General features: G+C 60.5%; 1 protein-coding gene and 1 long non-coding RNA gene across 7 annotated transcripts; one reads left to right on the top strand and one right to left on the bottom strand.

Moving 5' to 3' along the window:
* Positions 1 to 256: 256 nt before the first annotated feature.
* HIP1R (huntingtin interacting protein 1 related) lies at positions 257 to 27,931 on the bottom strand. 6 transcript variants are annotated; one of them, XM_032654014.1, is made up of 33 exons: positions 27,732 to 27,816; positions 13,140 to 13,203; positions 12,564 to 12,706; positions 12,257 to 12,313; positions 11,964 to 12,036; positions 11,085 to 11,165; positions 10,648 to 10,724; positions 10,301 to 10,362; positions 8,342 to 8,482; positions 7,580 to 7,637; positions 7,398 to 7,473; positions 7,126 to 7,266; positions 6,965 to 7,026; positions 6,651 to 6,723; positions 6,388 to 6,571; positions 6,219 to 6,307; positions 6,011 to 6,127; positions 5,819 to 5,920; positions 5,387 to 5,581; positions 5,025 to 5,172; positions 4,799 to 4,885; positions 4,349 to 4,456; positions 4,084 to 4,220; positions 3,704 to 3,814; positions 3,385 to 3,443; positions 3,121 to 3,151; positions 2,978 to 3,040; positions 2,521 to 2,621; positions 2,294 to 2,399; positions 2,050 to 2,173; positions 1,910 to 1,971; positions 1,568 to 1,774; positions 257 to 1,272 (listed from the first exon to the last, which is right to left on the bottom strand). In XM_032654014.1, exons 2-33 carry the CDS (start codon positions 13,146 to 13,148, stop codon positions 1,225 to 1,227), a joined length of 3,132 nt encoding a protein of 1,043 aa, XP_032509905.1. In that variant the 5' UTR covers positions 13,149 to 13,203; positions 27,732 to 27,816; the 3' UTR covers positions 257 to 1,224. The 6 variants fall into 6 exon arrangements, 2 of the variants coding, with proteins under 2 accessions (XP_032509905.1, XP_032509904.1); XM_032654013.1 differs by lacking the exon at positions 11,964 to 12,036 and having other exon boundaries at positions 27,732 to 27,931; XR_004353099.1 differs by lacking the exons at positions 257 to 1,272; positions 1,568 to 1,774; positions 11,964 to 12,036 and having other exon boundaries at positions 1,954 to 1,971; positions 2,507 to 2,621; positions 27,732 to 27,905.
* Positions 7,582 to 9,482, top strand: LOC116764965. Its single transcript, XR_004353103.1, has 2 exons — positions 7,582 to 7,861; positions 8,548 to 9,482. It is a non-coding gene; the product is annotated as an uncharacterized LOC116764965 (long non-coding RNA).

Below are 27,931 nucleotides of genomic sequence, written 5' to 3'. Positions count from 1 at the left end.
GGGGATCAAGACCCGAGGGGGCCTCTGGCCGGGAACAGAGGCCTCTCAGAGAAAAGCCCTTAGACTCCCCAAAGAAGCGTCCCAGAGTCACAAACCTCCCAGGGAAACGAGCCGGACACTTCTTGGCAGAACTGGAAGCGGCAAGGTTTTCTGTGGCTCCCATGTTCCACTGTTTCCTGCAGAAACTAAGGGGGTCCCTCCCCTCCCCAGCGTACTGGCCCTGGAGAAATGAAGCAGCAGGCGCAGCCCCTCACTGTGGGGTGACAACAGTCGAAGTGCGGTTTATTGCCGATCTGACACTTCAACACGAGGAAACACGACACGCAAAGCGAACCGAGCTGCCGCCTTTCTTCCTTCCAGCCAGGCCTCCCTCTTCCCGGGAGGAGGCGGGGGGCTCGAGGAGAGCCCGTCCAGCCCTCCCGGAGGGCAGCCCCCTGCCCCAGGAGCACCAGGTGCCTTTGATCTGATCCGAAGAGGGCGCAGGCGGCTCCTAGTTTCTGGGCTTTTTCTGACGGAGCTGGAGGGGCCTGCGGGAGGGCTGGAAACCTCCCAGGGGTGGGGAGGCAAAGGGAGGAATGAGGTGGCTGGGCATGGGGAGGGGCAGCCAGACCAGGGGAAAGAAAAGCAGGAGGGTCACCGCAGGTTCCAGCAGGAACAGACTCCAGGAGGATGGCAGCACCCGGCCTGCCCCCCTTCCCAGGCAAGGGTCTCGTCCTCAGCGCTCACCGTCACTGACGCCCTAGAGCGAGGCCCAAGGAGAAAGGGGTGCTACCCCCAGCCCATCTAAGAGCATCCTGCTTTGCCCGAGGCCACACCAGGTCCCAAGAAGGCCACGAACAGGTGATGTCTTCCCCGTGTCCCCAACAGCCAGCACAGACTGTGTTCTAGTCACCTCTAACCTCAGACCGCACACCCCCTCCAATGGCCCTGCTTTCTGGTGTGTTGCACACAAACTCACAAAAGATCTAACTCAGAATATTAGAAATGCTCCGTGTATTTCCTGAAGAGCTGTGGCTCAGGCCTGCTGGGTCCTGGCTGCTCTGAGAAGTTCCTGTTGCAGGTAACTAGGCTCTCGTCCGGGAAGAACTGCTCCGGTCAGCCCCGGTCAGCCTTGAGCCCTTGGGCGCTCAGCGAGGGCTGGGCCTTCTCAGAGGCTCCTCAGCCACGAGGCCCAGGCCTGGCCGTCAGCCTCCCCGCTGGACCCCTCGGGCGGGGGGGTGGTGGCTAGTAGTTGACGAGTGGAGCCGCGTAGCTGCCATCCTTTTTGTCAAGCTGCAGGAAGTCAAAGGTGAGGGGCTCGGTGGCCACGGCCAGGAGTGCCTGACATACCTTGTGCCGGGCCCCAGGCACCCCGCCGCTCCTTGGCCCCTGCCCCTTCCCTGGCACGAGGCCTTGGCACCTGCCGTGCTCCCTGCGTTGCTGGGGCCGCGTGTCTGCCCCCACTGGTCAGGGGCTTCTGACCGTCCCCAAGGCCCGCTGCCCCACAGGCCAGTGAGCAGAGGCTGGGACAGCACTCCTGGGGCCCCTCTGCTGTCACCACCCCCCCACCCGCACTGACTCCCCGTACCTGCTGGTCCTGCCTGGGGGCCACACTGGGCTTCTGGGCCAGGGGCGGCTTCTTGGAGGTCCCGCCGCGGGGGGCAGCGCTGGGCCGGCCGGGCTCATCCGCACCGGGCGTCCCCACGGCCCCGGCCAGCATGTAGTGCTGCTTCCGCAGCTCGCCCAGCCGCACGCGCTCCACCTCCAGCGTCTTCTCCAGCTCCAGGACCCGCACCTGCAGCCCGGTGTGCAGCCGCTCAGCAGGCCCACGGCCTCGCCCCAGGGGCCCTCCCGCCTTCCCGGAGCTCAGCCGTGGGCGAGGGACGGGGGTAGGAGGGGGGACTGGAGAGGGACAGCCGAGGGCGCCCACCTGGGTCTCCATCTCCTGCTTCTTCAGCTTGATGAGGGAGAGGCCGGAGAAGTCCATGGTGTCTGCGGCCAGAGGGGAGTGGGTAAGCGTCTGGGCACCCGCCCCCAGCCCGGCCGCTGCACCGGGGCCCCAGCACTCACCTCTGTCCTCTATCTGCTCCTGGCCCGACCTGGTGGAGGCCACCACGCTGGCGGCCATCTCATTGACGGCGCGTGAGCATTCCTGCAGGCGACTCAGGTGTGGGCTGTGCTTGTCGGCCTTCACCTGGGGGGGGGCGGGGGCAGGACGGCCTGCTGGCTGCACCACCCTCACGCCCACGGTCTCCCCGCCACACGTGGTGCCGCCGCCGTGGTCAGGAGCCCAGGAGCCCGAGGGGAGGCTCACCTTGGAGGCCGCCACCAGCTGGGCTGTGCTGGCCGCGATCTCGTGGGAGCAGACGATGAGCTCCTCGTACTTGCCCGTGTGAAGCACCACCCTGTCTGCTGACTCCCTGGGGGCAGAGCCGGGCAGGGCCTGGGTCTCCGACCCCCTGGACGGCAGGCCACCTCAACACCCCTCCCCAGATCCTGAGCACCACACACCCTGCTGCCCCCCGACCTGAGGCGACATACACCAGCTGCGTGGCTCCCCAGCCCACGGCCTTGGAGGCGGAGATGAGGCCTTCCGTCCACCTAGAATTCTTGGCGTAAAATTCCTGCTGCGTGGCTGCCCCCTAGTGGCGACAGGAGGGCGGGGCGGACCAGTCAAGGACATCCCGGGTGGCAACAGATCCCCGCCGGTGGGCCCCCCTCCCCTCACCCCGGCCACTAGGGCGCATCCCTGGGCCGTGGAGGATTGGTCTGGGATTCCCAGTACGCTGCATGCACTGGGAGGGCCCGTCAGCACTCTGCACACTCAGGCGTCTCATGCCCAAGAGTAGTCCCGAGGTGGGCTCAAGCCACAGGCCGGGTGATCCGCGACGGAGAGGGCTCTGGAGTCAGGAACCTGTCCCTCCATGGCCTAGCTGTGCGGCCTGCCCGCTAGGGAGGGGGTCCCACCTGGCCCCATGAGACCAGCAGCCCAGCTCACCCTGCCGCTCTCCACGATCTCCTTCTGCAGGCTCGTGGACGTTGTCACCAGGAGCCGGATGGCCTGCCAAGACCAAGACGTGTGTCATTCTTGGGGGCCCGGCCCGGCACAGGGCCTGCCCTGGGTCCCAGCCAGCCACTCACCTTCATCAGGTCTGTGCAGGAGGTGAGGATCCTGAGGAGCAGAAGGGTGAGGAAAAGAGAGAAAAGGAGCTGCAGTGCGGCCCCAGAAGCCACGGGGGCGTCCAGGTGCTTGGCAGGTGGGCCCACAGGGTCGGGCGTGCTCTGCGGTTCCCAGGCCTTCTTTCTGGAGAGCTAAGCAGTCAGGAGGGCAGGAGCCCCTCCCCCCCATCTGGAAAAACTGGGGAACCCGCCCTGGGGCGACTGGTGGGCAGAAGTAGGTCTCACCTCTCATTTACCTCTAGCTTCACCCCAGAGCTGGCATGGCGGGCCTGGTTCATCACGTCCTACACCCGATGGCAGAGCTTTGAGTGGGTGGGGAGGAGGGCAGCGTGCGAGGAAAGGGGACACCCGCACTGGACCAGCCCCGGGATCAGCCACAGAGCCAGGGAGGTGAGGCCCAGGGCCCGAACACCAGGGCCCCCGCCCACCCTCCCACCTCTGACCTGCAGAGGCCGTCTGGCCGTTGCACGGAGGCTGAGTGCGGAGGGGGGTGCAGCCCGCACTCAGCCCAGCGCCCCCGGGGCTCCTGCACCCTGGTCCTCACCTCGATCCTCCGCACCGCATCTTCGATGGCCGCAGACGTGGCCGCCATCTCCTTGTCCACCACAGCCCCGAGTTCCTCCTGATGCACGTCCAGGATCTTGGGCTTCAGCTCCTGGGGGATGAGGGAATCCAGGAGTCAGAGGAGGTGGATTCCACCTCCCACCACCCCACAGAGCCTAGGAGCAAGACTGGGGCCGCGGGGCCCTAGAGGGTAGTGCTCTGTACCCACCCACCCCGTGTCCCACAGCTACAGGTTCTACACGTGAGCACCTATTCAGCCCAAACTGGAAGGAGGTGCAGAGAAGCTAGGGACCCCAGCCCAGCACCACCGCCCCCCTCCAGACCCTGCCCCACACTGGGCATCCCGGCTGCACACCTCACCTGGCCCAGCTGAAGGATGCCCTGCAGGGGGGTCTGCACCAGGCTGGGCCGGGCCTGCAGCAGAGCCTGCTGATCCTGCAGCTGCCTCACGAGCTCCAGAGCCTGCACTCCACACTCCCTGCAGGTGTCGATCAGGCCTGGGGGGAGAGGGCTGAGGGGAGCCGGCGCCGAGAACCCCGGGAGACCCTAGCCGGGTCTGACGCCAGGACCCCCTTTCCCGGGTCCACAGTAAGGAGCTCGTGTGACAAGCCCAGGGCGCACTTACGGTCAGCAGGGTCAGTGGGCGCCAGGTGGGAGGTGGCACTGCCGTGGACGATGGTGTCCGCGGCCAGGTGGGAGAACCGGGTCAGGGCTGCCACAAGGGCAGAGGCGTCTGTGCGGGAAGAACGACAACCCTTAACGCTGCTGCTCTGGAACAGGCCCCGGTGGTGCCTCTCCTGCCTGGCAAGCCCACACGGGCTCCAGTACCCCAGCTCTCAGTGGGAGGGGGCCGGGCCAAGGCCACGCAGCTGGAAAGCGGCATCGCAGGAACCACCCCCAGGTCTCTGTGACCCCTGGCCCGAAAGGCTGATCTCTGGACCCGGGCTGGGGCTTCCTAGAGAGGCACCTGTGGTGGGAAACCGCCCCGAAAGCAGGAGGCGGCAATGGCCCGTGGGCCCGGGTCACCACCGCTGGTGGCCTCTGCCCTGCCCAGGCCGGCCCCAGCTGCACTCACCTGCCCTGGAGATCAGGTACTGGGCGTGGCCCTTCTCCAGGGCGCTCACGGCATCCAGGGCAGCCTGGGCCCTGCTCACCAGGTAGTCTGCCAGCACAGGGAGAACCGGTGAGGGGCAGAGCCTGGCCTGAGGCCCCGGCACCCTCCTGCCCACCTCCCTCAGGGTGGGTGGGTGGGTGAGAAGTAGGGAAGAGTAACGCCCGAGCGCCTGCCGCCGTGGCCCTACCTGGAGAGCTGGTGCAGCGCAGGTGCAGGGGGTCGTCTAGCTTGCCCACGGCGTCCTGCAGGATGCGCTCGGCCTCGGCAGCGGTGCCCCGCAGCATGGCAAACTGCTCATCCAGCAGCCTGCGCTGCAGCCCCTGCTCCTGAGACTCCTGGTGGGAGAAGGTGAGGCGGCGGCGAGCCAGCCAGGCCCCAGCGGAGACCCTTGCTAGGGAGGGGGCTTTAGCGAGAGGCCCTGCTGCACCCCCTGTGCCTGGGCTGCTCCCTCAGGAGCGGGGTGCGCAGCTCATGATAAAAGGGAATTCTGCCCCGATTCAGCTGTTAGCAGGGTAAGAGTGCGCGGCGGGGGGGCAGGGTGGCCCGCACCTTGTCTGCCAGCCGCCCCTGCAGCTCATCCCTCTCTCTGGAGCTGCGCTGCTGCTCCTGGTCCAGCGCCGCCTCCTTCTCCCGCACCAGGCTCTGGGCCGCCACCAGCTCAGCCTGCCGCTGCCCCACGACGCTGCTCAGTGTGTCCTTCTCCGCACTCAGCGCATCCAGCCTCGAGCTCAGCTCCAACCCACTCTGGGAACATCGGGCCGTTGAGCAGGGCTTCCAGAGGCCCCGCCTGCCCCCATCCCCACCCAAATCTACAGACCCTCCCTGGGGCCCCAGGAGACTGAAGGCTGGCTGAGGGCCCAGGAGCGGGTCCTGTGCCCTGTGTACCCCCTGGGGCTGGGTCAGAGCCACACCCCAAGACCAGGGCAAGGCGCTCTGGACCACGCCCCGCTCTGTGGCAGCCCAGCCTGGGAGGGCCCACACCTGCTCCGCGTGGCTCAGGGCCGCCTGCGCCCGCACCAGCTCTCCCGCCTTGGCCTCCAGCTCCCTCTTGAGCTTCTCTAGCTGGTCACTCTGCTCCTCCAGCTACGACGGGAGGGGACAGAACATCACGGGGGCAATGGAGCTGGGGGTCACGGGAGTCTACGGGGCAGGGCCTGTGGTCATGGGACGTACCTTCATCTCTGACTCCCGTTTCACCTGCTCCACCTGGAAGGCCAGCTGCTCCTTCACCCGCGCCACCTCCTCCTGGCTCTGCTGTGTCACCGTCAGCTGCTTGGCCGTGTCTGCGTTCTGCACCGGCGGGGACCAGGGACAGGCTCGGCTGGGCTGCGCTCAGGGCCCCCTCCTCCCACCGGCCCCCGTCCGCGCCCCCCGGGCCTACCTTCCGGAGCAGCTCGGCGTGTGTGGTGATGAGCTCGCTGTGCTTTTCCTTCAGCTTGTTGTAGCGCACCTCGGTGGCGCTGGCCTTCTCTGCGGGGGAGGCGGAGGCTACATCCGTGACCCCCAGCCCGGCGGCGTACCCCCCGCCCCACCCCGCCCCACCCACGCACTTTCCGCCTCCTCTCGCAGCCCCTGGTGGCGCTCGCCCTCCAGCTGGGCGGCGCGCAGCCGGGCCACCTCGTGGCGCAGCTGCTCGTTGTCCACCAGGGCCTTCTGCTTCTGCTTGCGCTGCTCCTCCAGCTCGGCCTCCAGGGCGTTCACCTGGCCCTTCAGCTGCGCCATGTACCGCTGCGCCTGGGCGGCAGAAGGGTGGGGTGTAGGTCCCCGGCGTGGGGCAGCCGCCCGCCCCTGCGCTGCTGCCCGTGCCCCTCACCTCCAGCTGGATCTTGTCCAGCTCCGTGCGGAGCGTCTCCACCTCCCTCTTCAAGGTCTCTATCTGGAGGTCCCTGGGGACAGAGGTCAGGCGGGGTCTTCCCCAGCCCGCGTGGTCTTCCCCAGCCCGCGTGGTCCCGGCGTTCCAGTTCACTCAACCGGGACGATCAGGGGACCCGGGCACGGCCACTGGTCCTCTCATCAGCACCCCCTCGGGGTTTGAACATCTCAGGTCTGTGTCCCCAGCCAAGATCTTTCGGGATCACAGTTCCCAGAAGGCTGTTTCCCACGATGGTGGGCTCCCCCGGCCCTCACCTGTCGTCCTTCATGGAGCCATTCGGGGGTCCAAATGTCTGCTCAAAGAGGTCAGCCACCACCTGCCACGGCAAAGCACGGTGACCCCCGCCCCCACTCCCCCAGGCCAGGAGGGAGGCCCAGCCACCCCCAGTGCCCCCAGCGAGGAGGGGGCGGCTCACCGCTGGTTCCGCGGCAGGGGGCCCCGAGCCGATCTCGATGAGGTTCTCGGGCTCCTCGTCCTCAGGGGCCTCCTCAGGAATCACCACCACCGGCTTGATGTGCTCGGCCAGCGCCGAGGCCCGCAGGAAGTTGGGGGGTCCCTGAGGGGGCAGCGGGTGAAAGCGACCCAGCGCTCCCCCCAGCAGAAGGCCCTCCCTCTGCCGTTCCCACAGCCCACACGAGGCCCCACATGGTGCCCAGGCTGGCGGCGGCCTCTGGAGGGCGCAGGTACCTCGGGCAGCCGGGGGATCTGGATGAGCCGCTTGAAGTAGAGCATGTCAGAGGCTCTGCGGAAGAAGTTTCTGAGGCTACGGGGACGGGGACGGGGACGGAGGCATGAGGTCAGAGGAGCCAGGCCCCAGCCCGGTAGCCCCAGCACACGCCGCCACCCTCCACCCCGCCCAGGGCTGGTACCTGTGAAACTGCTCATGGAACCGGTCCCGGTGGCCTTGCAGGGTGTCTGCCGGGAGGCCTGGGGGCAGGGAGGTGTAAGGGGACTCCCTCCTTGCTCACTGCTCTGTGCCCGAGACTTCAGATCCGCTCCCTCCCTTCCCCCTCCCTGCTCCTCCACGTTCTAGAAACCATCACAGATGAGACAGATTACCTGCCACCTGGCTGCGTCCCACCCACCATCAGGAGGGCCCAAAGAACCCCCTATGAGGAGTTCAGCTCTTGACTGAGTGAGGGAAGGAACCGGTGAGTGGGACGGGCAGAACCCTGACCACAGCGCACCGCACCTGTTTGCTGGTCCGTCAGGTCGCCCTCCCTCGAGTTTGCCCAAGGTTGACACTGGAGCAGCTCACAGACCCCAGCCAGCAGCCCAGACCCTTTCTGAGCACTAAGGAGCCACCACGTGCCTCCCCCAGTCCTCCCCGCCAGCCCAGTGAGCACCCCGCTACCACCTCCGAGGCCAGGCGGTTAAGAGAACTGCAAACATGTAAAACTACGTGGCTCTTCCCACTAAATCTTTGTTTTGGAAAATAGTGATTTTTTTTATAACAAGTATGTTATTTATGTTAGTGGGTAATGAGTTTATTCCTGTTATGTTTAATTAATAATTAATATCTTAAAGACTGCTTGATTCCCATCCCTGATACAGTCTATCAGCACAGCCCTCTGGGGCTTCGGCTGACCCTCGGGGCCGAGGCCGGCAGGGCTGGGGGCAGCGGGACTCACAGGAGTGCAGCTTGAACATGAGCTTGACCGTGTAGTGGTAGAGGGGGCTGCAGTCCTGGATGACCTGGATGAGGGGGGCCAGGCGGCACTGGCCCGAGGACATCTGGGACACGGCAATGGCCGTGTTGAGCTGCCGGAAAACTGTAAAAAAATAAAAATAAAAGGGGGAGCGGGAGGCGCAGGCGCAGACCCCACTCTGCTTACAGGCATAGTGACGACCATAGTGAGGACAGCGGCTGAGCGCTGGCCCTGACCGTCATCTCACGGCACTGTCACAGCAACCTAGACAGCTGGGTTTGAAGACGGGGCAATGGCCTGGGTAACTGGCTTTACCAGTCCCAGCCAGGCGGTGGGACCCTACCCCCAGGCCCATCGGACACCAACATGCTCCTCAAGGCAAGGAAGGACCCTGTGCACTGAAGCTGCCAAGGACCAAGGCCCAGCGCTCCCACAAACTGGGGTGACAGCAAGGTGGGGGGGCAAATGAAATGCAGCTCAGCTCGGCCAGCGTCTCTGGAGAGCTTCCAGGCAGTGGGCCCAGGATGCAGAGCTGGAGAGACAGGGTGACTTCAACAGCCCTGTACCCATGGGCTTCCAGCTCACTCTGAATCCTAGGGAAGGATGGAGGCCTAAGGCTGTGCAGCCCCAAGGCCTCGTTCTGCAGATGTGGACACAGGCCCGGGCTTGGTCAGTCTCACAGCAGCGGGCTCAGGACACGGTTCTGCAAACCCCAGTGGACCCCAAAACCTCACTTGCATTCGGGGTCAATCTCCCCTGACCTCGAGAATCAGCCTTTCATCCGACGGACCCAAGTAGGAGGGAAAGAGACAGACATACTGCCACCCCCAACGGGCTTGCTCTCTGGAGCAAGGATGAGAGATGAGCACGTGACACCCAGGGCGTGCCCACGTGGGACACGGTTCCAGATGGGTGGCCCCCAACCCGGGCCTACTCTCACCTTGCCTGGGGTGGTGGCGATCTGCAAACCTCCGCAGTGACACAAGGACGCCTGGGAGGGAAGGGATGCGGAGGAAGGCGCCAAGTGCTGTCCCTCACCCGCTTAAAACTTAATTACATGTCACGTCAGTACATTTTCCTTGTAAACAATTAAAATACAGAATACTATTTTGCATTTTAAAAACACAATGCAGCCATTTCTCAGCTGAAGGGCATTCAGGACATTTCCCACTTGCGGCTGTTACAAACCTGGGGCGGGGAACGCCCACTCCCCTCACACTCTCAGGGAGACGCTGGCACAGGGGGTGTGGGCACTGGCTGTGGGCTTTCTCCGCCTCCCATCGTGGCGACTGGAGAGAGGCCCATCTCTGCAGCACAGCTGCCCCCAGACTCACCCAGCCTCAGGGTCCAGCCCCCCGGCGCCAGGAGGATGCCCAGGCACCTCTTCCTCATTCCTGGTTTTCCATTAAAAAGGCATTTGCCTCTCACTCTCCCGTGGAGAGCGAGAGAGCATCGAGTCACCCACAAGTTGTTTCTGAAGCTGCCACTGAAAACAATCACCTCCGCAACCCCAAGAGGGTGAGCCCCCTGAGATTTCCTGTTCAACAGCTACCGCGTTCCTGGGCTGGGAAATCTGACCTGACTCAGAGGCCTTTGACAGCAGAGAACGGGCAAGAAGGTCGAAACGAACTGCCTCGGGGCAGGCTCAGCTAGGAGGTGGATCGGGAACCTGAAGAGGTGGCTCCTGGCACCCCCCGGCAACCCCCCACCCCGCACCTTGGTGCCAGAGTGGGTATCCTTCGGCCGGGACTGTTCCCTGGACGTACCGCCTGCCTGGTGTCCTGCAGGGGCGGTAAAGGCCTCTCCGTCCCATGCTCTGGGGGCACCTGGAGGCCCTATGACCTGCTCCTGGTGGGAGTGTGGTCCCAGGGGGCAGGTGTGTTCAAGAATGACTGGCCCCCAGAGGCAGCAGGCCCCGGGTCAGCCCCTCGGCTGGCTCACCTGATTCAGAGAGCTTCAACGCACAGTCCATGTAATCGAACATCTCCACAGTGAGCTGGAAGCTACGGGGGAAGGAGGAGGGAGAGATGAGAGGGAGGGGTGCGGGGCATGGCCCTGCGAGAACCCCCAGGCGGGAGGGGGAGCACAGTCCACGCACACGCCCTTGCACGGATGCACAGACGGCAGTCCTTCAGCCAAAATGCCCAGCTCCAAGTAAGCCCCATCCCTTTAGCTTTAGCCACAGCTCCTGGGCACGTGACGACCTCCAGCCCCAGAGAGAGCACGGCCCCCGGTGGGAACCTGGGTGAGGAACGCCGCAGGAACAGACGGGAAACCGGGGGACTCACACGTTGTTGACGTCGGTCCCAGCGGCCTTCTCCAACACCTCGTCTGTCACCTCCAGGCCCGCAGGGAACTCGGGGTGCTGCGGAGAAGACACCCCCACTCAACCGCAACCCCTCTCAGCTCTGGCCCAGCACCGCTTCTAGCTTTTAAGGGAGGGAAAGGGGCTGGAAAAGCCCCCTAGCCTGTGGAGCCACCATCTGCCCCGGGCGGTGACTACAGAGACCAAGACATAGAGGATGGGACGTCCACCTGGAGCTGAGGGCAGGGCTAAGACCACCTCCCGCGCTGGGAAACGCCTCCGGGCCTTCTGACTTCCCTGCCGTCTGTCCCAAGCTCCCCCTTGGGTCAGGTGGGGACAGGACAGATCCCACCCTCTGAGACATCTTGGAGGGAAGAGCCCAGGGTCCCACCAGCCCCACGATTCCCCCGAGGAAACTACCTTGAGGTGAAAGGATATCTTGGTCAGCAAGAGTTTGGTGTAAATATTCACCAGCTGCCCATATCGGTCATGCAAATGGCCCTGTGGAGAAAGGGCCCTGGGTAAGGACACACTGCCCATGAGCTTGCCCAGGAACCCCGCATGCCAAACGAGGAAGGCGAGGCTGGAAGATGCAAGATGATGAGCAGGGTGTCAATCCTTCAGCCTCCCACACTGTCACTTATTCATTCAACAACCATTGCTCAACTCACCAGAGGTGGCCAACCTTTTCCAAGGGCCTCTGCCAGCCCCCTCTCTGCCTATCGCTCCCTTCTTCTCACTCTTGCCAGAGAGACTCTCGGGACAAGAGAGCTCCTCGTCCAGGGCAAGAGGCCATTCTGAGGTGGGACGCTCTATTGAAATGCTGGTGGGGGGCTGGGGAGGTACGTTCCGACGGGCGCGTGAACACATCCTCCCTGCAGCCGCCTCCAGACACCACGTCCCCTGCGGCCACGCCTGCTGGGCCCACATCTGCAGATGGCACCAGGGACGCCACCTTCCTTACTTCAAGGGGTGTCCCCTCTGCAAGCCGGTCAGTTCCCAGAGGCCACCTGGCCCCCGCCCCAGCTGCTGGGGCCCCAGCTGCTGGGGCCCCAGCAGTGCTCCCAGAGGGCAGATAAGGCCAGAAGCCCTCTCTCCACTCAGGGGACGCCCCTAATTCCTGAGGGTCATGGAGTGGATCTAGAATACAAGCTCCTGGGGCTCTGAGACTTCACTGTGGACGAGACACTTCTGGAGAGCCTGCTGAAAATGCAGACTTCCAAGATTCAAAAGCTGCCGGTCTTGGGGGCTCAGAGTCTGCACCACTTACCCAGACTCAGGGTGGGGTAGTGAACTCACAGGGACTGAAGGGCTGCTGATTTCTGGAGCCGGAGGGCCCGTTAGGGATGTGTTTGGGACTTCTGCGCCAGGCCTTAAAAGCAAGGCTCAATTTCATCTACTGATGCTCATCGCCCGCCGCCATGGCCCCACTGAACACGGCTCTAACTGTGCTGGGAGGAGGAGGCGGGGGGCACCACTGCAGGTGCTCTGTTCCCCCCTCGGGCCTGTGTGCCAAGCAGGATGGCGGTGGACTTTCCGGGTGGTGTTGCTGGCGAGGCGCTAAGGCCACCATGCCTGCTCCCCGCACCTACCCACAAGTCTCCGATCTCCCGGATGTTGCTCCGGTACCGCTGGCAGTCATGCAGCACCTGCCCAGAGGGGGAGACGAGGAGGGAGGATGAAGGAGCCAGAGCCTTCGTCGGCGGGGCGGGGGGGGGCGGTCCCGACACTTGCTCCCATGTACAGGGTGCAGGCAGCAGGCAGGGTGGGCCAGCCCGGAGCTGAGGGACACAGACGCCGGGACAGCCCTCATTTCAAAGGATGCAGCTCTGGGCCTCCCTGGGGTGTTCAAGAGGCGGCAGACGGAGGGCCCGGGCCCCTGGAACAGCGGCTACTCACGTTGGGGTGCCCATCTCGAAGGACCTTGTGGAGGACGTGGCAGAACTTCCAGCTGAGGATGGAGCTGCTGGGAAGCGGCAGCCCGATGGCATAGGACCAGAAGGTGAAGGCCCCCTTCTCGTGGTGAGTGCCCAGGATGATGCCTACCAGGGTCAAGGCCAAGTGCAGGCAGCAGGGACTCAAGCGTGGGGGAGGTCGGGTGCTCAGCAGGTGCAGCTGAACTGAGCGCAGAGAGGCGGGTGGAAGGCTGCCCTCCCCTCCCCACACCCCTCCCTCCGCCTCGGCCACAGCTCACCAAGAGCTACGGCTCTCAGCCAAGCAAGAGAAAGGGCAAGGTCATGCCCCACGAATTTAGCTGGGCCCAGTGGCCTAAGACAATAGGTGGCCTTCCTGAGATGGGACTCAGAGTCTAGAAGGAGCTGAGCGAGGCTGGCCCAAGGCCACAGGGGGACACCCCTCATCAGGCCATCTGGTGCGCCCACTGCTCCCCTAATTCACTTCCCCCACGTCCTCTTCACCCTCCCCGCCTCCCCTGGGGCCCAGAGGGACGGAGGCCGCTGGCAGCAGGGAGGATACGCCGGGCATGCTTCTCCTTCACGGGGGCCTCCTGGGTGTTGATGGCTTTGCTGATGCTGATGGCCTGGGAGGGAACAGAGGAGGCAGAGGTCAGAAACCCACCCGGCAGGCTTCCTGGGAGAGACCACCCAAAGGGGGAAGGGGCGACACACAGACAGGACCGATTCTTCCAGGCGGTTAAAGGCGAGAGTAGAGATAAGGGAAAAATAGAAATTCTCTAACCTAAGCAAACCAGACCACTCAAGGCCCTTCTTCACGTGACGTGTGCAGCTCAAACTACAGCTAAGACCCGATGCCACAACCACACAGAGCTTCCAGAGGCCTGGGAGGTAAGGACGAAAGCCGGCTTGTGCTGCAGGAGAGCAACTCTGATCTGAAAGCTGCGTGTGATTCCTTTTCCCCAGAAGGCGTAGCCCCTGGGCCCCAGGGGAGCCGCCAGTCCCCGCAGGACATCCTCCATCGGGTCTCTCCTCTGGGAGAGGCTGCTGTGGCCTGAGCCCTCTTGCACTCCACCAAAGCATGCACGTCACCCCTACTTTACCACGGGGCACGGCCTGGAGACATGAGGCCTCACAGCTACTTTGTGGAAAACCAGGATAAACCAGGTCCCATCGCCTGTCCACATGCATCCTGGACGAATCCTGACTCAGCTCCCACCCCCACCGACACAAACAGCGGCCGCAGCCCTGCCAGGGGTGGCAGGAAGGGGGACCCGCTTAGCACACATGCTGCTACCACTCAGGCCCTGAGCAAGCGGCAAACTCATCCTCGATGCAGGTCCCCTCCCACCTCCAGCTGCTGGAGTCTTGTCTCGTCCCCCTTAGTTCAATACCACCTCTTCCGAGAAGTCTTCCTGGATGTGACTGCTCCCGCACACAGGCTCAGGGCACTTACTGTCACCCCCATCCCACTCACCCAGGAACCGCCGCCGGCCCTGGGTTTACTTATGGATATGTTTTAATTCTGTACCTGGCGGCAGGTCTTGTAAGCCTCTGTCCACCCACCCAGCCCCGAGCTGGGGGCATCTGTGCTTGTGGACCGAATGAGAAGAGCTGCCGGTGCCATTGGTGGGAGGGACAGGATGAGGTCCCTGACCAGTGCAGACTCCTCTCTAGGTCAGCCGATTCTCCCACGTCTCCCACAGGTCCTCCACCAGGGCCCACACTGCCCCAGGCCATCCAGGGGGCTCGCTGAGCAGGGCAAGCTGTGCGCTCACCCTGCAGCCCGGCCCTGCGTGGACTTGTCCACAGCAGGCCCAGCAGTGGCGGGAGCGGGACAGGGCGGAGAGGCAGCCCCGAGGGGCAGCAAGAGCTTTCTTTCTTTTTAAACCAGAGGCCACTGTGCTCTCCACCTCTGGCTTGGGAACAATATTAACTGCCCCTGCTGGGCAAGGAGGCGACTTCTCTCATCTACAGTCTGCTGTGACCCTACTGTGGTCCTGCTTTGCAAAGCAGTGAGATTCCCTCTGTAAGAAAAGCAACCCCCTGAGAGCCATGGCCGCGCTTTCTGCTCAGACTCACGGACCTAGGAGCTGCTGGGGGCTGGGCTAGCCCCTCGCACCCACCCCAGCAAGGCTGGCTGACCTCCTTTCACACACAGCGCCCATTGTGGCCATTCCCCGGGGCTCGGGGAGAGCGGGTCTGCAGCACGCAGCACACCAGGCCCCTGGGACACGGACGACTCTCCCAGCATCAAGGCTGGGCTGGGGGAGTGGCTCTGGCCTCGCAGTACCGGGGTCCTGAGAGGAACGCAGACAGGCTCTGGCACCTCTTACACTCCAAGCCTCAGCGAGCCAGACACGAGGGCTCCCTCACCATCTGTTCTGTGTTTGCCAACTCGGCCTCCCCGAGGCCCCAGCGCCTGCCTTCCCTCCACAGGCATCACCGTGAGAGAGGCCGGACCCCGAGTGTACCGTTCCCGGCCCCGTGAACATCACGCCCCGCCAGGCAGAACTCTGCCCACAGCAGCAGCGATGAGGACAACAATCGACAACCAGCAATTCCCGGGCACTTGCTCCCCTGCGCCAGGCACAGGCAACACGCTCCCAGCAGCAACCCTAGCGAGTGGGCGTGGCCCCACTTTCCTGATGAGGAAACTGAGGCTCAGGGAGTTGGGGTATCTCGTCCGTACAGCTGATAAGGGCAAAGGCAGGTCTGGCTGTGTCCTGAACATCTGCTATCCAGCTCCCAGGCACCTCCCTCCAGTACAGGTACAGAGCTGGGAAGAGACACCAGCCCATAAGCCGGGAGTGCCTGTCTCGGGGAGGGTGTGTAACCCCATCCCCCAGCTGCCCTGACACTTGAGCTGGCTCTGATGACTGCCACCTGTTCAGAAGATCCCAGGCAAGAACAGAGCAGAGCCAAAGTCACACAGGCAGAGCAAGCTACCCAGGAGGCCGGGGATGCAAAGATGCCACCTGCAGTCCCAGCAAGTGCTCTGTCCTCCGCAGATGCCCACGAGGGGCGTGCTGACCCCCCTCCCCCCCAGGGCCTGCAGCTGGAGAGCAGAAGCAGAGACGCCCTGAAGAGATGGGCTGGTGGGGCCGGCGGCCCAGGGTAAGCATTCCCACCGCGCAGCCTTCCCCAGAGGCTGCTGGGCACAGGCTTTTACTTCACCGTCGGTCCAAATGTATACGGAGCGCCCTCACGGCTGGGCCCTGGACCCCCGGAAAGAGTGCCTGCCCCTCCCCTCTGGGGAATCTGCTCGCCTGTCCCCTCCCTGACGCCACTCTACTTAAATCTGCCGATTTATGCTTCTCTGTGTGGTCAGCACCCAACAGTGTCTTCCTTATTTGTCTCTTGTCCTCCTCCCACTCCCAGCCCACGTCTACGCCATGTGGGGGAGGGGAAGGGGGGAGGGGAGGAGGGGAGTGGTTCCGCCTCTCTGGGGCTGCTGTGGCCCCAGCCCCTAAACGGTGCCTGGCACATGGAAGGTCTTCAGAGGCAGTGAGGGAGGCTCCCGGGCCCCAGAGAAAAGTGGTGACTCAGGCACACGGGAGTCTGTCTGGCCCCCTCCGCCCAAGCGGTGCCGCCCGCTCCCCGCGCCGGCTGTAGGAACAGGGTCCCTCCCGGCGGGAACACGGCCCTGCTGTGTGCAGGCGGCAGATGTGTGGACCGGGAGGCCTCACAAGGAGGCACAGTGCTCACACAGAGGCGGGTCTGTAGACACTGCACAAGCCTGCTTTTCCGCCAGGCGGGGCAGCCAAGCCCCGTCCCAGGAGGGGGCGGCAGGCCCCAGGGATGCCCGTCCCTCCCCTGCCCGTCCTGAGCGGGCTGCAGAGGCGGGGAGAGCACTGGGGCTCCTCTCCTCAGCCCTGGAATCTGTGCTGGGCGACTCTGACGTGGCTTAGCTCCTGGGTTTACAGTCCAGGTGCAGCTCTGACCGCAACATCTGGTTCCATCTACACAAGCATGGCATCCTCACACCAGCCCAACGAGCGACTGTAGGAAGCCTGAAGGAGGAGGGGCGGTCAGAGGGGCACCGGGGACCATCGTGTGGGCTCTCTCTAGCTTGCCAGCCTGCAGAAGGCTTCCTTCCGCCCTGGTACAGGGGCAGTTCTGACAACAGCATGTATAACCCCTCACGACAGGCAGGATCAATTGCCATGGAGAGAGCCTTCTGGGAGACAGAAGCTTCGAGTGGAATGGATTGATTAGGGGGCCTGGGTGCCGAGATGGACGAGCCAGAGCTGGAGAGAGAGGGTCCTGGGGGGGGGGGCGGGGGGGGCAGGTGGCGACCGTCTTGGGGATCTGTTTATCTGACTTCCCACTCGACCTCTGAGTGGCCATGGATCGGGGGCAGGGAGCAGCCAAGCAGGACAAGAGCGGTAACGGTGGGTCTGACACCCCCAGATATGCCCAGGGGGGCTCTGGGGGAGGGAGCTGGAGGGCGGGCAGAAGCGCTTCTCAGAGCCCTGAGGGTGGGTGACTAAACAGTGTCACGGCCATTCAGACTACCGCTGCTCCTTCAGTGCTGGAAAAATCCGAGCCCAGGCCCAGGGAGCCACCTCCCAGCGAGGGGCCTGACCCTCCGGAGGGCGGCGGGGGACAAGGCCGAGGGGTGGAAAGGCTCTAGCAGCCTCTGGAGACACAGCCAGAATTGCTGGCACCAGGAAGCTGGCAGGAGGCATATCTCATGCCAGAGGCCAACAAACTGGCCTCAGTAAATGAATAATAAAATGATTTCTATCGAGTTCAGCCATGTGCCAGGCACCGGGCCGAGCACCTCACATTATCATCTCGTTTAATCTCCTAAGTAACCCTTGAAGCATGTGGATGAGGGAATCAAAGCTCAAGGTCACAATGACGAACACAGGCACTATTCTAGGCACTGTCCCCACAGAGACAACCCTCCCCCGTTAAGCCGGGTCGAGCAGGCTGCTGGCTCTGTAGACTGTCCCCTCAGCCACCACCGGGTCCTCTCTCACTGGGGGAGGGGCCGGGCTAAGGGAGCCGTGCGCCAGCACGCACGTCCTCTGGTGCCCCCCTTTGTCCCCCTGCAGGGACCCAGCTCCCGAGGGCCTGGTGTCACTCAGGGAGGACCTGGCCCAACTCCAAGTCAAAATGCAGGTTCTGGATCCAGGATTCGTTCAAACCGCAGGTAAGAACAGCAACTGTGTGGCACCGAGCAGCTCAGGGGGCTCCCCCACGGCTCCCCCATTCCCGTAGGCGAGGCCTTTGGACCCTGGGGCCCCCTCTGGGCCTTCAGCTCGGCTCCCTCCCAGGGCGGCTTCTGTCCTGCAGCCAGGGCGGGGACGTCTGGGAAGGCCTCTTACAAGGGCCCCACTGGGTCCATGGGAGCCAGAGCCTCAGGACACACCTGCCCCTGCTTCCAGGAACAATCTCGTTCTTGTTCGTCACATAAAAACCCCATCTGGTGCCAGCAGAGGCCCTGGGAGTCAAGCCTGAGGAGGCAATCCCCAGACCAGGCCAGACAGAGCCACCAACGGCACTTGTTCCTGGACAGGAGACTCCCAGGGACACACGAGAAAGCATCTAGCTGCTGGTTCAGGAGAGGCGCGACCCGGCTGAGGCAGCGGGGCCGGGGCAGGCGCCCCAGCAGGTGATATTCCCAAGAGCCTTGGCACCTGCTGTGGACTTGAGACAGAAGCCTTGGGGTGTGGACACCGTCAGCGAAGCCGGGCAACCAAGCTGGGACGCTCTGGTCAGCAATTGCACACAGCAAGCCCTTCCCTGCCCCGTCGCCTGTGGGGCTGCATGCCAGACAAAGGGGGCCCAGGAAGAGCCACGGGGAGAGGACGGTCACTGAGGATAGAGCAGGAGAGCGGTGCATGAGGCCACAGCCCGGTGCGCCCCAACGCTGGCCACACCATCCTAGAAACCCACAGCCCCTGCAGGGGGTCAGAACCAAGTGACCGGAGAGGCTGCAGCCCTGGACGTTCTCTGCGAGATCCGACGTCCTCCAGGCCGTGGGGAGCTCTGCACAGCAGAGGAATGTGGACTCGGGGAGACCCCTTCCCCAGGAGCCCATGTGAACGGGGCCAAATACAGGTCTGCTCACCCAGTTCCACCATTGCCAGCCATGGCACCCCAGCGCACAGGCCCCGGTCCCGTCCACTCCGACCCACAGGGGCGCCTTCACTTTAGAAGCTTCCCCTTCCCCGTCTGGGAAGCAGGAGCAAAAAACCCTTGAACTCTTTGAGAATGCAAACATACACAAAGTATGTCTGGAACATCTAGCTTTGTTCTAGCCACACCGTCTTCCTTCTGTTCCTCAAACAGGACAAGCCCGGTCCCACCCCCAAGCCCGGCTGTGCTTCTGGGGTCACCCTGCTCTGAGTTAAAACGCCCCTCCTGGGGGGGTCTCCCCCAACCATCCTAGCTAAAGCAGCCCTCCCTCCACACAGATAGCTTCTTCCTGGTTACTTTCACCCAGGACATTTATTCCCTGAAACTATCTTTTTTTTTTTTTTTTTGCGGTACGCTGGCCTCTCACTGCTGTGGCCTCTCCCGTTGCGGAGCACAGGCTCCGGACGCGCAGGCTCAGCGGCCATGGCTCACGGGCCCAGCCGCTCCGCGGCATGTGGGATCTTCCTGGACCGGGGCACGAACCCGCGTCCCCTGCATCGGCAGGCGGACTCTCAACCACTGCGCCACCAGGGAACCCCCCTGAAACTATCTTGTTTACCATGTATTCTGTTTCTACCTCTGACCCCTGAACAGACGTACTTGGTACAACAAATCCTGTTGGTCTTGCTACCTGCTGTACCTCCAGTCCCGAAACCCGTGCCTGGAGGTCAATAAATCTTTACTGGATGAATGAAAGAGTGAACACTTGAATGAACGAAAGCTCTTTCAAATATAAGTACTGGTTAAATTCAAGGCAGTGTGTGTGTCTCTTTCTCTAGCTAATAATTTATCCACTAGAGTTATATAGTAAAGGCAACTATAAAACATTTTCTATTTTTAAAATCAACCCTGAAATGAATCAGACTCAATCCTCCTCGTTCTGTTATCATGACGCGCTTCACGGTGGCATTTGGCAGGGACAGAAAAACATCCTTCAAAGAGCCGGGTCACAGGGACTGGCAGAGAGGTGGGTTATCCTGCTTTAGTGTTCCCAAAGAGTTGTTTGAAGGACAGAAAGATCTCATTCAAATGCTTTGCCACCTCAAAGGCCATTGATGAAACCAAACACAGGATTTCTGTAGCCGAGGAGGCGGCTGAATGCGGTCTCAGGCAAAGCGGTGGGGGGCTCTGGGCCAGAGGTCTGCAGCTCAGTCATTTCAGCAGAGGGAAGTCAGTGCGGCAACACCACCCTGCGATTCAACCGTCTCTTCCCTTTATTCACGTCCCCCAGTGCCTGCTCTGTCCGGGCCTCTCAATCATTCGACCATTTATGGAACTGCAGGGAGGGCCACGCTGCGGCCGCACCTCCTCTGCAGGAGCCCCCGGCAGGATCCTCCCATCCACCAGCATGCGGCTCACTGGGGGACACTGCCACCTCTCCCCCGGGCTCTGCAGGTGACACATGAGGAGGAAGAGATAGGAGAGGAGGACGTGGCCCGAGTCCCGCCTCCAGGAGGGACAGGGAGCCAGCCTGGGCAGCTCCTTGCCTGGGCCCTGGTGACACCACTCCATAGACCTGTCTGTCCCACAAGCCAGGGGGCTGAGCCACTCCCTGGCGGGAGAACCTAATGCACTTGAAGGTTGTGTTTATTTCAGCAAGAGGAAAAACAACTCCACCTCTACTAAACTTTTCTCCAAGAACTCAGTCTTTCCCTGCAGTGGGAGCCATGGCTTTTTAGGCCTCACTGAGTGGCAGCATCAAAAAAGGGAGACCCACGGGCCCCCGTGGCACCCATTTATTCAGCGCACGCACGCCGAGCGGGTCCCCCGAGCCGGGCAGTCCTGGGTGCTAGCACACAAGGAGCCAACATTGTCCGTGCCTGAGGATCTTGGGGTTCAGAGGGTAGTGCTTAGGGGCTTGGAGGGGGAGGCAATGCAATCCCTTCTCCGTGACCCTGGATCTAAACGCACGCCCGACCTCACGGCCGTCCACTCCTGCCGGTTCAGCTGCAGGGTTTGGGGAGACGGGAATAGTGGGAATAATATCGTGAGAACTAGGGCAGCCTAGTAAGGCTCGGGCAGGAGGAAAGCGGTTGACGGCTTCGCAAACAAGGTGATATTTGAGTCCACCCTGGAGTCAGGTGGAGCTGGGGGGAGCGGGCTGGGGGGAAGGGTATCACTGACAGCGCGGCCGGCTGGCAAAGGCTCTTCAGGCCCCAGCTCAGGTTAGCCGGCTGCGTTTCCCTGTCCCCCCGCCAAGCAGGCCTAGACTTGACTCCAGAGTTTCCACTTCGCGCTGCTGGACTCAGTGCCCAGGCAGGTTTTATTCACAAATGGGACGCTGGCCTGGGGGCAAGGTCAGGAGGGCCGGCTTCCCCCGACCTCCCTGGGGCTCCTCCCTGGGGCACCTCCCCGGGGCTCCTCCCTGGGGCTCCCCACTGGAGTATCTTCCAGAGGACGGTGTCACCTGGGAGCAGGCCCTGCCGTCCTGGAGAACGGGGCACCGCAGGATCGCTCTTCCAGGAACGGGCTGCTCCCCACCTTCCCAAGTCCGCCCAACCCCCGTGGCGGATCTACTGCCCTCCCCAACAGCCCCAGCTCCCCATTCACAGACGCTCAACTAGAGGCTCAGGGACAGAACCAAGGGGGCATCATTTCCATTTCTTCAGTCCAGCCCACCTTCCCATACACAACGTAACAGCCAACAGCCGTTCAGTGCAGCATTCACTCCGCCCCAGGAGCTTTGTCATCCTGCAAATCCTCCATGACTCGGGCACTACGATTATATCCATATTGCAGACGAGGAGACTGAGGCAGAGAGTCTCGCTCTTAACAGCTCTGCCACAGCACACCTGTTCATCTCCCACCTCCTTCGTCAAGATGAAAACCCTTGGAGGGGATGAGAATGAGCTTCATCTTCCCGTAGCACATCCCAGAGCACCAGAAGCAAGCCCACACGTACACAGTAAGTGGTCCCTCGTGAACGCGTCGTGGGACAAACGTACAGAGATGGGGAGGGGGAGGGGAAGGACGAGCAGCCACAACCCCACCCCAGCCTGAACCAACAGGTCACCGGATACCCGGGGAGCCCAGGGGGCCTGCGGCAGGAAACCCCAGGAACCAGGAAGTCAGCAGCTGCCCCGAGCATCACCAAGCTGGCTGATGCGGCGGCAGCAGGTGGAGGGTGCCCGAGGGGCGCGCGACAGCAGCGCAGCTGGAAGGAAGGGCATGGCTCACCGCCCGCCGCAGCTGGCCCACCTCCGGGGGCCGGGGAGGAAGGCAAGTGCCGCTGGGGCAGCTCACTCGAGGCTCTGCAGGCAGCATCCTGGGGGGCGTGAGCCTCGTTCTTTCCCTCCTCCTTTTCAGAAAGCCTCGCTCACCTCTGTTCTCTGGCCATTCCACCAGCCTGCAGTGGGTGCCAGGCCCCTTGCCCCTGCCCTCAGGGAGCTGACCGACGTGGGCGGAGCTCGGGGGGTGGTTCTGGCTTTCACCATGTGGTTTAGATTTCCTCCCAAGCTTGGGGGTGGGGGAACTTTTTTAAAATAAACATTTAAATGAGGCCCAGAAAGGGGTTGGTAGCTAACAGTGTGGTAATGCCACATGAAGACATTAAGGGAGCGTGTGTAACTATTCACAATAGCCAAGACACGGAAACAGCCTAAATGTCCATCGACAGATAGATGGATAAAAATGTGGTATGTATATATATACATATATATATATATCCACACACACAATGGAATATTATTCAGCCATTAAAAAGAATGAAATAATGCCATTTGTAGCAAAATGGATGAACCTAGAGATTATCATACTAAGTGAAGCGAGTCAGAAAGAGAAAGATAAATACCATACGACATCACTTACATGTGGAATCTAAAATACGACACAAATGAACCCAAATACAAAACAAAAACAGACTTACAGACTAGAGAACAGACTTGTGGTTGCCAAGGGGGAGGGGGTGAGGGAGGGAAGGACGGAGTTTGGGGTCAGCAGATGTAAACCATTACATATGGGATGGATAAACAACAAGGTCCTACCGTAGAGCACAGGGAACTATAGTCACTATCCTGTGATGAACCACAATAGAAAAGAATATACACATATAACGGAGTCACTGTGCTGTACGACAGAGATTAAACACAACATTGTAAATCAAATATACTTCAATAAAATTTTGTTTAAAAAAGGCAGTGTGCATAAGTCTGCCTGCCTGGCAGAGGGGGTGTTGGCATTTGTGGGAAGGGAAGTCAGGGCAGAGGAAACAATGTGCAAAGGATGGGAGTCCAAAAGACTATTGCCAATTTGGGAACAGCCTTCAAACCAGAAACTCAAGTTCCCAAACACCTGTGTCCTGTGGCTTGCCTTCAGTAATGAGATTCTAAAGAATTCCTGGCTAGGGAACTTTAAGAAAACAGACCGGGCTTCCCTGGTGGCGCAGTGGTTGAGAGTCCGCCTGCCGATGCAGGGGACATGGGTTCATGCCCCAGTCTGGGAAGATCCCTACATGCCGTGGAGCAGCTGGGCCCGTGAGCCATGGCCGCTGAGCCTGTGCATCTAGAGCCTGTGCTCCGCAACGGGAAAGGCCACAACTGTGAGAGGCCCGCGTACCGCCAAAAAAAATCCAAGCCAAATCACTCCAAATCTCCAGCATTTAGACACAGAAGAGTTTAAAAGCGCCCCAGGTGATTCTAACACCCTGACGTCCAATCCAGTAGCTGCTGGCCACGTGTGGCTAATGAAGGCCTGAAATGGGAGCCCAAATTGAGATGTGCTATAACAAACACAAAACAGAGTTTGAAGACTTGGTAGGAGGAAAAGAATGTATAATTCATAATTTTTATAGTGATTACGTGTTGGAGCGGCTATATTTTGGATACACTGGGCTAAATAAAATATATGATTAAAGTGAATTTCACCTGTTTCTGTTTGCGTCTTAGTGTGGTTAAGTAACCTAAAGACGATACACGTGGCTCCTATTCTGTTTCTACTGGACAGCGTTTTTCTAACGTGAGCTGGCCTGAGAAGCCCTGAGTGTCAATAAATGTTAATTTTTACAAGATTGCAGTTCCACAGAGGCTGCAGAAGGGACACGCCACTGACCTGGAAAATTGGACCTACGAACAGTTTTCCACCTGCTGCTCCCCCCTCCACAGCTCCCACCCCACCAGAAAACCCCTAACACCTGCGGAGCTTTACCCCGAATGCCTGTATCTAATGCCCTTCTTCCCCTGGTGTACTGAGCAGCGTGGCCCCTCTCTCATCCTAACCTTACAGGAAGCTTTTGGGCTCTGTTTCCATTTCCTGCAGGGGAAACCGAGGCCCAGATGGCAAAGGCGCACTTAGACAAGGAAGAAGCAAGGTTGGAGTTTAGCATTTCCAGGACTCCAATCTGCTGAGTCCTCACCCATGCTATACCTCAAAGACGGATCTCCTCCCTCATGGAAGGTATGAAACAGTTCTCGCATAAAGCTTTTTGGGGGTGGGGAAGGGAGAAAGATGGCTAGCTGACCGTTTGCAGAGCACTGTACTACGTGTTTTGCATCCTGTAGGTATTCGTGGCCCACTGCTGCTGCAACAAACGGCCACTGTTGGCTCAGTGGTTTAAAACGACACAAGTTTATCATCTTACAGTTCTGGAGGTCAGAAGTCCAAAACGGGTCTTCCGGGGCTAAAATCAAGGTGCCAGCAGGGCTGCGTTTCTTCCTAGAGGTTCCGTGGAAGAGTCCACTGCTTTGCCTCTTCCAGCTTCTAGAGGACGCCCACATTCCTCCAGCTTCAAAGCCAGCGCTGTCCGGTGGCGTTGTCCTCACCTCACACCACCCTGACCTCCCCTCCCTGGCCTCCCTCTTCCACATTTAAAGGCCCCGTGATTACACTGGGCCCACCTGGATAACCCAGGCTACGCCCCCTATTTTGAAGGTCAGCTGATGAGCATTTTCTTACCCAGGGCTGTAACATATTTACAGGTTCCAGGAATTAGGACGTGGACATCTTTGAGGGGTCCCTCTTTAGCCCACCCCACCATTTCTATCCCTTAAAACAGCCCTAGGAAGTAGATGGAGTTGTCTCTATTTTTATAGACCAGGAAACAGGAGTTAAGCACAGGCTAGCACTCGGGTGTTGGTTACCGCTCTCCATGATACCACACCATCTTTTTAACGAGACAATCAATTTTCAGGTTCAGAACATACAGGTATACTGTATGCCACACTGTTCTGCATTCAGGATACTACAACAACAAAAAGCCAATACAATTTTGTCACTTCCATTTTGAAAAGGGGTTTTATCACCAAAGGGACTAAAGTCTTGGGGAAGAATAGACCAGCTTTCTGGACAGTGCCCCTGGGACTACACACACGCACTCACATGCCCACATCATACAGCAAACACAAGTACCTGCCACGCGAAGGACGCATGACTGCCCCCTTCCTTCACACTCCCAACTGCGGCGGGGAAGGAACCTTTTTGCAAAACAGGGTGTGGCCAGTCAAGAAAGCAAATATGGAAGCATTTTTCCTCCTCTTGACCCAGAAACCCAGGAGGAAAAGCGAGGCTGGCGGGATGGTAGGGGACTTAAGTTCTAAGGAAACCAAAGTGCGCCTCTGCTACACAGGACGCTGTGGTCAACGTGAAGCCACAGGCAGTGCAGATCAAAGGGAAGGTGTGTCAGTGGGTCGGATATACTATTTTCTGTCCAGAAGGAGACCTGTAAGCGGCAACCTCAGCTCTCCTCGTCCTTTCCACCAACGAGGTCTGGCTGGCAGCTCACTAGATATTTCTGGGAGCGATCTAATTAAATATTAACCATGCACAAAACCTGATTCCTACATCCCTCAATAAGTCACTCTGAAGATAATCAAATCTAGACACTGAACCTGAATTCCATGTTTCCAGAAAATAGCCCTGGAATGGGTAAATCCTATGAGATTCACCTACTAGAAAGAATTATTCATGAGAAAAACCCAACCAGCAAAAACAAAACACCCTCTTGTTTACCAAACCAACCACCAGAATAAGTTGTCCTGTATCAGAGATGCTTTCTCTTTGACCTTCAGAAAGCTTGCCCTTGATTTATAACAATTTAAGAGTAAGGTCAATGAACTTGGCCCTTTAAATTCCATCTCCTCGGGCTTCCCTGGTGGCGCAGTGGTTGAGAGTCCGCCTGCCGACGCAGGGGACGCGGGTTCGTGCCCCGGTCCGGGAGGATCCCACATGCCGCGGAGCGGCTGGGCCCGTGAGCCATGGCCCCTGAGCCTGCGCGTCCGGAGCCTGTGCTCCGCAACGGGAGAGGCCACAGCGGTGAGAGGCCCGCATACCGCAAAAAAAAAAAAAAAAAAAAAAAAAAAAAAAAAAAAAAATTCCATCTCCTCTATGTAGCAATCTGACCTCTTTATAGCTCCTCAAAACCACAGAAAAAAACAAAAAACTCAGTGAATGAATAAATCTTCTGACAACATCCAGATTCTCCCTCTGCCAATTAACATTTTCTCCCCTTCCTTCCGCAAGTTTCTGGCACAATTAATTATGTATTAATGATTTGAAATTAAATGCCACATGTGTTTTTATGACGGGCTATCCGGGCTGAAAATACACCAGGGGCCAGACGATGACGATGACCACAAAGGCTAAATTAGTAATTTGCGGCTCAGCTGGTTCAGCACTAGTCTTTTATGGAGCCAAGGTCTTATCATTTTCCTTGTTAATCTCAAGCACAAAGGTTAGATGTTTCCCCTGCATTTTTTTCTTGCTTCAAAACAAAAGTTATTGTAGGCTGCATGTGCCAACTTGATTTGAAAGACACCACGCAAGTCACCGCTCCTGGCAGGGAGAGGTGGGAAGGACCTTGCTAACGGCAGACACAAATGTCATCATCCTACTTTAGACAGGAGTGAGTGGGTTCCTTCTGGCTTTTGGGTTTTGTTTTCTGGGGGGTTTTTTGGCCGCGTCGTGCGGGATCTTAGTTCCCAGACCAGGGATTGAACCCGTGCCCCCTGCACTGGGGGCGTGGGGTCTTAACCACTGGACCGCCAGGGAAGTCCATGGTTTATTTCTAAAGTAAAAATTTTCTGCTGTTTCAGTCCTGGTTGACTTACTTTGGCAAAAAACCCAGTATGCTCCCCCCCTCCCCCAGGCATAAGAATACCTCAGTGTTTGTCAAATAAAAAGGAACAGAAAACCAGAAACAGCAACGCCCTCGTCAGTGTGGTCTCAGCAGGAACACATGGACAAATACACACCCCCGTCATTGTTTCATTTTTAAAATAACCCTCCCAGGATAGGCCACCCTCTGGAAGAGATGCGGGCGCGTGGGAAGTGCAGGAAGGGAGCCCTAGGAAGTTTCTGTCTGTCAGGCGCCGTCATTTAATAAGGGGGTGTGAACCTGTTTATACGTGGGCCAGCGCTCGGGCAAACAAGTCTGGCTACAGACGTGAAACTTTTCGCCCAGCAGATAATAAGATATTGTGCGGCCCTGAAAAACAGCTCAGGAGAAAAGGAAGCAGGGAGTTTCCTTTAAGGAAATGCATTGCATCTCCGAGGAGGGGGCATTCTTTTAAGCCGTGGGAAAAGTAGACGGAACCCGGGAGAGGCGGCGCGGCCTGGGCGGAGAAATCCAGTCGGGCCGCCCCGGCCGGGCGCACCCGGGCCCGGGACGCACCTTGACCCCACCTGGCCCCCAGCCGCGTCTCGGCTCCCTCCACCTGGCCCCTCCCAACCCTCGGCTCCTAGCCACCTCGGTCCCCGGCCGCCTCTCAGTCCCTGGACACCTGATCCCCCGGTCGCATCTCAATCCCCGGCTTCATCCCAGTCCCCTGCCACCCCGGGCGCCGGCTCGCGCTTCCGGTTCACCTGCGCGCGGGTCGGCTCGGGCGGCGAAGGCCGGGGAGCTGGGTGGCCGCGGCCGAGATGCGGCCGGGGGCCCCCAGGTGGCCGGGGAGCAAGGGGTCCGGGGAGCGGCCCGAGCTCCCGGCGCTCTGGAGGCGGGCGCAGGCCGGGCCCCGAGGGACGCGTGTGAGGGGAAGGGGGGACGGCGCCGCCCGCCCGCCGCCCCGCCGCTCGCCTGGGTCTTGTCGAACTGCTCGCGCTCGGCCTCCAGGCTGTGGCCAGGCCTTCGGCTCAGCACCCGCGCCGGCACGTTCTTGATGCTGTTCATCCTACCGCCGCCTGCGTTCCTGGGCCCGGCTCCACGCGACTGAGCGATCCAGGCCGGCCGCCCGCACCTAGGCACCGCGAGGCCGCCCGCCGTACGGCGCCGCCCGC

The sequence above is a fragment of the Phocoena sinus genome, chromosome 14, assembly GCF_008692025.1.
Source record: "Phocoena sinus isolate mPhoSin1 chromosome 14, mPhoSin1.pri, whole genome shotgun sequence".
In the NCBI taxonomy this organism is placed as follows: Eukaryota; Metazoa; Chordata; class Mammalia; order Artiodactyla; family Phocoenidae; genus Phocoena; species Phocoena sinus.
The sequence above is the reverse complement of the archived record's forward strand: the minus strand, read 5'-3'. Positions and strand labels throughout refer to the sequence as shown.

What these genes read in the sequence shown, in the direction of transcription:
- HIP1R (XM_032654013.1), bottom strand. Translation starts at nt 27,824, where the DNA reads ATGAACAGCATCAAGAACGTGCCGGCGCGGGTGCTGAGCCGAAGGCCT. An exon ending in AGATCGTGGAGAGCGGCAGG is followed by an intron (nt 2,622 to 2,977) that starts GTGAGCTGGGCT and finishes TGTCGCCACTAG; the next exon opens with GGGGCAGCCACGCAGCAGGA. An exon ending in GGAGCAGATAGAGGACAGAG is followed by an intron (nt 1,972 to 2,049) that starts GTGAGTGCTGGG and finishes CTCTGGCCGCAG; the next exon opens with ACACCATGGACTTCTCCGGC.